Here is a 9351-nt window from a genome sequence, read left to right as displayed (position 1 = left end):
AAAATACCCTGATTCAGGGGGTGGATTAGTGTTACTATGGAAGAATGATGTAGCAATGTTACGGAGGAGGATGGATTTGTTTGGTATCTCACCTACTTCTATGGATGGCTGAAGGCACAAAATAAGGAGAGGTTGTGGAAGCTTTTGGCTCATCTAAAAACTTTTGTGGAGGGACCTTGGATGGTGATAGGGGATTTTAATGCATTCCTCAATGTCTCAGAAAAGCAAAGTAAAACGCCACCACAAATGTCCCAAATTGATGCCTTTAAGGATGCTTTAGAATATTGTCAACTTGAAGACTTGAGATTTCGAGGGTATCCATTTACTTGGAGCAATAAGAGGTCGGGCTGTGCTAATACGAAAGTGAGGCTGGATCATGTAGTAGCTAACAATGAGTGGATTGATAAATACCAAATGAGTAATGTTACACATTTGTCTTCTCATGCTTTAGACCATCTGCCTATCATCTTGCAGGTTCAATGTTATAAGTAACAAAGACATAGGAGAGGAAAGGGATTCAAGTTTGAGGAATCATGGTTGTTGTGGGAGGAGTGTGAGAATGTGGTAATGGAGGCATGGCATAATGTGGGAGATGAGCAAATCAAATTGGCTGCTGTTAAGGAAAAAATTTTAAAAAAAAAATGTGGAGAGGAACTTATGGCATGGGGGTCGGCTAGAGCTGAACCTGAAGCTAATGTTATCAAACAATTACAACAGAAACTTGATACTTTGAACCAGAATGAAACTACTGAGGAGAGCAAGGCTGGATATCTGGAGGTGAGTAAAAAATTGGATGAGCATCTATTGAAGCAGGACATTTATTGGGCATAAAGATCTAGAGTTTTGTGGTTGAAGCATGGGGATAAAAATACCAAATTCTTTCATTCAAAAGCATCACAAAGGAGAAGAAAAAATCACATTAAGGGTATTAAAAATGCACAAGACCAATGGGTGGAGGAACTAGAGGATTTGGTCAAGGTAGCTTTTAACTACTTTGATAATTTATTTAGTGCAGGTTCTTGTGACCGGATGGAGGAGTGCCTGAGTGCAATCACCAAAAAGGTAACTACTGACATGCAAGAGTTTTTATCCAGTAGGTTTTCAGCTAAAGAAATCAAGGCAACGTTGTTCCAAATGGGACCTACCAAGACCCTTGGTCCAGATGGTATGAATGTCTTTTTCTATCAAAAATTTGGCATGTTGTGGGTGATAATGTGGTGTCTACTGTGCTGGATTTTTTTAATAACGGCATTATGATACTAACATAAATCATAAAAACATTGTTTTAATACCTAATGTAAAAAATCTAGAAAAAATGTCGGAGTTTAGACCAATTAGTTTATGTAATGTGATTTATAAAATCATTTCAAAAGTGCTTGCAAACATATTGATGCAAGTGTTACCTCATGTAATTTCTCCCACTTAAAGTGCTTTTGTTCCGGGACAGCTAATTACAGACAATGTCTTGGTGGCCTATAAGACACTGCATACTATGCACTCTAGGAAGAAGGGTAAAAAAGGCTCTATGGCTTTGAAACTCGATATCAGCAAAGCCTATGACAGAGTTGAATGGCAATTTTTACAAGGCATCATGCAGAATTTGGGCTTCCTAGAGGTGTGGATTGAAGGGGTGATGAGTTGCATTACTACACTATCCTTTTCTATTCTTGTGAATGGAAGACCATATGGCATTATTATTCCATCTAGGGGAATTCGGCAAAGGGATCCTCTCTCACCGTATTTGTTTTTGTTATGTGTAGAGGGATTCACTTCTCTATTGGCAAAGGCTGAAGTAGATGGAAGCATTAAGGGAGTGCCAATTTGTAGAAGAGCACCCAAAATTTCTAATCTCCTTTTTGCAGATGATTCTTTGTTATTTTGCCAAGCAACTCAAAATGAAGCTGTGACCATTAATGAGATCCTTCAACTTTATGCACATGCATCAGGTCAGAGTATCAATTTGAAGAAGTCTTTGGTGTATTTCAGTAGCAATACAACAAATAGTAAGAAATAGGATATGCTAAGGATCTTGGGTGTCAGGGAGGTTGACCAATTTGAATCATATTTGGGGCTACCAACTCTAATTGGGCGAGCCAAATACCCTACTTTTTCCTTTTTAAATGATAAAGTGTGGAAAAAGTTACAAGGTTGGAAGGGTACGCTTCTATCTAGAGCTAGTAAAGAAATTCTCATAAAGGCGGTGGCTCAATCTATTCACACTTATACGATTAGTGTATTTCAAATCCCAATGAAATTATGTGATGAACTGGTTGCTTTATGTGCAAAGTTTTGGTGGGGAAAAGCTAGGAATGAAAGGAAAATTCATTGGAGAAGTTGGGATAAGCTGTCAACCTCAAAGAAAGATGGCAGAATGGGCTTTCATGATCTTAGAGCAATTAATCTAGCCATGCTATCCAAGCAAGGGTGGAGAATGATCCAAGAAACTAATTCATTGCTCTATCGGTGTTTTAAAGCGAGATACTTCCCACGGACTTCTTTTCTTGAGGCAGTTGAATCACCAAATAATTCCTATGTATGGAAAAGCATGTTGGCAGCCCCACTAATCCTCAAGTCTAGTCATTGTTGGAGAGTGGGGAATGGTTGTTCAATTCAGGTTCAAGGTGATAAGTGGATTCCTAATTTTCCATCACATAGAATACTTCATCCACCCAATGATGATGTTGAAGGTTGGGTTGTGGTAGACCTCATTGATCATGAATTACATGAATGAATGATTGAAGTAGTGATGGCATTATTTCATAAGGAGAAAGCTGATGCAACATGTAAAATTCCCCTTAGCGGAAGGAATGTGTTTGATTCCATTACATGGCTGCATAATAAGAATAGAAAATTCAATGTTAAATCAGCATATAGGGTTGCACAATAGGTTTTGTAGGTTGGAAGAGGGGCTGAAAGTTCTAATGGGAGGTATGGGAAGCAAGTTTGGGCTACCTTGTGGAAGCTTAAAATTCCAAACAAGATCAAAGTGTTTGGATGGAGAGCGTGTCATGATATTCTGCCAACAAGATTGAACCTAACCAAGCGAAGGATTATATCAGACAATATGTGCCCGATTTGCTATAGATTTCTAGAATCAACAATTCATGTGCATTGGGAGTGTGCCGCTGCACAGGATGTGTGGACTAGTAGTGTTAAAATTTTGCAGAAGGGATTCACAAGTTAGAATGATTTACTGCACTTATTGGAGTACCTACTAGATCAATTGTTTTTGGAGGAAGTGGAAGTCTTCTTGATTTAAGCTTGGCTCATTTGGAATAGGCACAATAGTGTTATTCATGGTGGTAGATTCATTGATCCAGGGACTCTTAATCAGAGGGCAGCAAAGTATTTAGAAAAGTACAAACATGCTCAACAGCAACTTCATGCAAAACCGGTTACGCAGAACAGCAGGACAGATTGGGAACGACCTCCAGAATTGGTTTTTAAGTTGAACTTTGATGCAGAATTTTTTCTGAGTTGAATAGAACCAATGTTAGGGTTATAATCCGTAACTACAAAGGCGAAGTCATGGTAGCCATGTCTGCAAGAGGGCCAGCAGTACATAGTAGTATGGAAGGTGAGCTGTTAGCATGTAGAAAGGCTGTTGAATTTGCTATTGACATAGGTTTTTCTAGGTTGGTTCTTGAGGGAGACAATGTTAATGTAATAAAAGCTATTTCATTGTAAGAAGCCAACATATCTCTATTGGGGAATGTTGTGGAAGATATTAAACATTTTATTAGGGGTCTACAGTGGGTATCTATTTCTCACACAAGGCATAGTGGCAATAAGGTGGCTCATGTGTTAACACAACATGCTAGAACTATTATTGAGGATTTGTATTGGATAGAGGATTCTCCTCCTCCAGTCATTGAACAATTGTATCAAGATGCTTGCTTTTTATAAATGAATGGATGCAGTTTCTCTTTCAAAAAAAAAAAAAAAAAACTTTAGTGATATTAGGGCTAGACATGGCAAACGGTCGTGTTTGGGTTGGGTTAATCGGGTTGAGGGCCAAAATGGGCTGGGTCAAAAAACATGCCATTTTAAACTGGCTAAAAATGGGTCAGCTCAATCGGGTTATGGTTCAGTTGAGTCAACCCATATTTTTCACTTCAAAAAAATTTCAAAAAAAAAAATGCCAAATTTTTAGAAAGAATGAATCAAATCAATCACTACACCTAATAGTCTAATATCCTTTTCTTTTCTTTTTCTTTTTCTTTTTTCCGTCAAGTGGGCACCTACTATTATTAAACTATTTGTTACTAACTTACTATTATACATGTGAAGGCCAAAAAAAAAACAAACAAACATACCAAAGAAACATAAAAGTTTTCTATATTCTTGCAAATATGACAATTTTGAGCATGACTAAAATTCTTTATAGTCATGATAACAAAATCTTCCATGTAATGTTGTTAATAACTCACAAACAGAATACTTCTAATTACAAATTTAAAATTTGAGAGAGAGAGAGAGAGATAGATCTTAAGGAGTACCAAAAAGTATATATTTTAAATTTATACACTTCATATTCAAAGTTCACTAATAATATCATTCCCATAAAAGAACCAAAAAAAAAAAAAAAAAAATGTCATGGACCATATCAAGTTATCAATCTTCTTAAGTGCACAAATTCCTGTTGCTTTTACTTTTGTTGTGTTTTGTGCTAGTTAGACACTTAGTGTTAGTTAATAACTATGTCTTAAATTTATGGCTGCCTGTTACTTAGTATTTAACTTAGTTAGCGTTAGTCTGTTAGACAGTTAGTACTTAGTAGTACTTAGTAGTGTAGACTATATAGTAGACATGTAGAAGTTGTAGTCTTGTAGATGCTTTAGTTTTGCCTTTTGTATTTTTGTTCCTTTCATTTAACTCTTTTTTTAAAATAAATGGGACACACTATTGCATTGTGCATTTATGTTAATGTTATTCACCTAGAACTTTGCCTTGTAGTTTAAATACTTTTTAGGAAAAAATGTTCAATAACGGGTCAGGTCTTGGGTTAGCCGGATCAGGTCGGGTTGGCCCACAAAAAATGGGCAAGTCGCAAGTTGGCCTGGTTTTTATTTGGGCCAAAAAATTCGAGTTCAGGCCAGGTAAAAATGGGTGGGATCGGATAAAGTCGGCAAATTTTGACCTATTTTACCATGTCTAATTAGGGGTATTATTAATTTTAATATGATTTTTTAAAAAAAAATAATAATAATCTTACAAATTGATGTATCAACTTGTTTGGATCTTTTTCAGAAGGCCAATAAGTTGTAACTATCAGCCCAAGTACAAAATAAGAGAGAGTCAAGTCTACAACTTAGTCTAATATCACATAAAGGCTAGTGGTACATAGCAAAGATAGGTCATACAAAGGATTAAGCTCATAATAAAGATAAATGGAATATCCATTGAGTATTGAACAAACAGTACAAATAATAGTCTTCAATGCTACATAACAAGTAGGAAAATCAATGGAGGTGATGAAAAAGAGAGAAATGACTCTACTTGTACTATCAGACACACAAAACGCCATTTCCATGAGCTATTGTATTTACTCCAAGTCCGAGTAGTAATGTGTTTGAGAATTAGGTAGAATTGATGGTGGGAAGTTGATCTCTTCTTGCCTTACTCTCTAGGGTTAAGAAAACTCTTATTTGTCCATCTCTCCAAAAAAATAAAAACTAAGGATATGTTTGGTAATAGTTTTTGGTTTCTATTTTCAGAAACTTGTCTTTGGGAATATAAAGAAAAAACAATTTTCTTGTATTTTTGAAATCAAAAACATGTTTGGTTAGTTGAAATTAAAAAGATAGTTTTTTGAAGAAAAAAAAATAGAAAATACTAAAATATTTTGTTACTAGGATTTGAATTCTAATGCTAACTTATTAAATAAGACAAATTCATTAAATTAAATGCGTGTTTTCATTGACTTTTGAAAATTAGAAACTAAAAACAACATTTTACTTGTTTTCAGTTTCCTTCACAATTTGAGTTTTGAGAACAATTTTTGTTTTCTGTCCATTTTGGGTTGCCAAACAAGTTTTCTAGTCTCAAAAATAGAATTTTTTTTTTTGAAAACAGAAAACAAGGAGAAAAAATAGTTACCAAACATACCCTAAAGCTTTTGATTGTTGGATTTTAAAAAATGGCAACCCTGAATTTTGTTCTTGTTTTGATATTAAGATTAGCTGCTTTTATGATTATTTTTTTGGTCAAACCTTTGACCAAACACACATTCTTTACTTTACTAATGAGATGTGGGAGCATTCACATCTGCTTTGTTGGAATTATTCTATTTTACTATCTTAAAAACTACTTTATTAATTATACCATACCATTTTATAACACACCCAACATCCCAACTTTTAGTTATCTCATCTATTCATTAATATCTTGAAGGAAATGCTAACGAGTGCCCTTAGGGTATTCGTTAATAATCCATTTAAAGAAAGTTTTTATGGGGAATGAAAAAAAAGTAATTAATATTTTGACAACTTTTTTCATTTCCCATAAAAATGATATCTAAACTTTCCTAAAATTGATTATTAATGAGTGCCCTAAGGACACTCGTTAGCATGACCCATTAAAAATAATTAAAAATTGATTATTAATGATTATTTCACCAACTCTTTCTCTCTCTTCCTCTTCATAAAAAATAATTAAAAATATCCAACCACCACCATAAAATACAATAATAAACCTTTTACAAGTTGCTACAGTGTCATCATAAAAATAGGATGGCACTGTAGCACAATTGTAAATTTTTTTGCAATTGCAAGACTTTGCAAGACTGGGTAATAGGGGTTTTGGGGCTCTGATGCTAAATATTACCAACATATGACATTTACAAGACCCAATGTGAATGCTCTCTTGAATGTCTTAGATGCAACTAGCCTATTTGTTTTAGGTTAAATCGATCGACCATTTGAATTGTGTAGCAGATATGACAACTTTAATTAATGTCTTTATAGGTGTTCCAAACTCACTTTGTGAAGCCTAAGTTTAAGTCCATTGTTTACCCTCCAAATACTCCTTCAATTTCCCATTAAAAATATATGAGCTTCGGCCATATATAAAATAAATAAATAAATGATATGAATAGAGATAATGGGCATATAAATTGGAATTTGCTTTGTGTGGGCTTGTAGGATATTCCAAAAAATGGCCATCAACACAACATTTAATAAAAAAGAAAGATAACAGTTAAAAAATTTATTTATTGAGTTATGTGGTACAATTTAGATTAATTATTATATCAAATTATATGACTTATCAGTAAAAATGATAATCCCTTTAACATTTTACAATCTTTAAACTTCAACTCAGTTAGACCTTAATGGTTATGTCCTTGGACATGAAGGGAAGAAATTATACAATGCATATATATATAGCTAAAACTCAGAGAAAATACATTTAGATTTTAATTAGATTTTCAATTTCGCGTCATGTATTTAATTTAATTTTTAATTTTGTGTAAAGTAAATTATTGAATGTAAAAATCAAAGTCCAAATACAATGAGATTCTAGATTAGATTTCAATTTGAGTCCAATTTTCCGCATGCCACATGTTTATCTAAATTTTTAATTTTTGTACCAAGTGAATTATTGGGTGCAAAAAAAAAAAAAAAAAAAAAAGGGATCTAAAAACAATTAAATTTTAAATCATATATAATAAGAAACCATTACATATTTTAGAAATGTATCGTTCAAAAACAAGTGTAAACTAATAGCATGTATAATTTCAACATCTTCTAAAAAAAAGTATAATTTGAATCATATAATTGTGATTATTTTTAACTGTACTTGTGTATATGCACGGGACTACACACTAGTTTATATTAATGTAATATAAATAAACCTTTGGATTCCTCACTAAACTAAAAAAAAAAAAGCGTAAGTCTTATATCATCATCACAAAAATGGGCATTTTCTTTTGTAAAATGAATTAATTAAATATGAACACTTCAGAGGGAACAATATTCATCCTCAAAAAAAAAGAAAAAAAAAAAAAGAGGGGATAATATTAGCAATTGTTTTTCTTGATCAAAATATTAATTGTTTTTATGAATAGTTAACTCAACTACTAAATTATAAAGTTTTTTATTCTCAAATAAATGATTTAGGTTCATATCTTGCCTACATAAAGAAATTAGTCAAATAAGGTATGTAGATTTATATCCCGCTCACACAAAAACAATTAATGTCTTAGCCTTTAAAATAATAAGTTTTTTTAAAAAAATAATAAGTAATTGTATGGAATGAAATACCATATTCAAATCCTATTGTGTCGATGAAAAAATAATATATATTAATAGTTCCACTCAAATATTTGTATGATTACTCATTAAAAAAAAATGAAATGATTATTTATAATATTATTGTAAAAGGAAAAAAAAATAGAGGGATGGAAAAAATTATCATCATGTGCATTAAGAGGTTTTTTTTTTTTTTTTTTTTAGAATCGATTTTTTTCTAAGAATCGAATTAAGAGTTATTAATCTATCCACTAAACTAGTAAGAGTTGCGACTTTATGGGCTCCATATTTTTCTTTTCTTTTCAAGATGATGCTAAGATGTGATATGAAGAAAAGTCCGGGAAAAAAAAGTTGCATCTGCTATACCACATGTTTTTAAAAGAAAACGGTCCTAATTTGAACATAACTATTCGTCACAGTTTCCAAATTTGGGAATCCACGTTTCCTAGACAGTTTGTTTTTCTTTTTTTCTGTATATCTTTCTTTCATTCCTTCTTTTCTTCCTTTATGTATTTCTTTTTAATTAAGAGGTGTTCTAAGAAAATATCAAAATAAAAGTATGAAGGATAGCGACTAAGCAATTGGAGATATGTGTACCTTAGGATAAATAAAACTTGTCAATCCATAAAGAAAATGGTAAAAACCATTTCTTCAAGAGTCTAAAAAAAATTAATAATATAATTTTTTTTTAAAATTAATAATATGGCATTACAAATTTACACTATGTAATGAAAATTATATACAATTTTTATGTTCTTCCTTAATTTGCATTTATTGAAAAAAATGTTTTTTTTTTTTGGTCAAGAGCAAGCTAGAGAACTTGTATGCAACATGTGTTTAGCAGTGGCAACGTTGGCAACAAAAGCTAGCTGATTTTATAACCATACCTAAAATTAAAATAAGTGGAACTTGGATAGCCATCATCCCACTGCTTTGAATCCCAATCATTTTTCAGCCAAAAAAAAAAAAATTCCTAATCGTTTTAGTCTCATTAAATTACCACTAGACCCTTTATCAAAATTTAAAATAAAAATAAATAAACAAATAAAATTCCCAAAAGCAAAATCTTCATTTCCTCTACTAGTCTAGCTCCACGGCTTCT

The 9351-nt window shown here is 32.5% G+C and overlaps 1 protein-coding gene across 1 annotated transcript; it reads left to right on the top strand.

Annotated features, from left to right (window-relative positions):
• The first annotated feature begins 2017 nt into the window (after window positions 1-2017).
• On the top strand, window positions 2018-2731 carry LOC111991683 (uncharacterized mitochondrial protein AtMg00310-like). The gene has a single exon (XM_024023479.1). The coding sequence runs from the start codon at window positions 2018-2020 to the stop codon at window positions 2729-2731; it is 714 nt and encodes a 237-aa protein (XP_023879247.1).
• Window positions 2732-9351: the final 6620 nt, after the last annotated feature.

This window comes from Quercus suber, unplaced genomic scaffold, assembly GCF_002906115.3.
Source record: "Quercus suber isolate HL8 unplaced genomic scaffold, Cork oak 2.0 scaffold_694, whole genome shotgun sequence".
Lineage (NCBI taxonomy): Eukaryota > Viridiplantae > Streptophyta > Magnoliopsida > Fagales > Fagaceae > Quercus > Quercus suber.
The sequence above is the reverse complement of the archived record's forward strand: the minus strand, read 5'-3'. Positions and strand labels throughout refer to the sequence as shown.

Excerpts from the sequence above, each read along its gene's own strand:
- LOC111991683 (XM_024023479.1), top strand. The coding sequence starts at position 2,018 with ATGCTAAGGATCTTGGGTGTCAGGGAGGTTGACCAATTTGAATCATAT.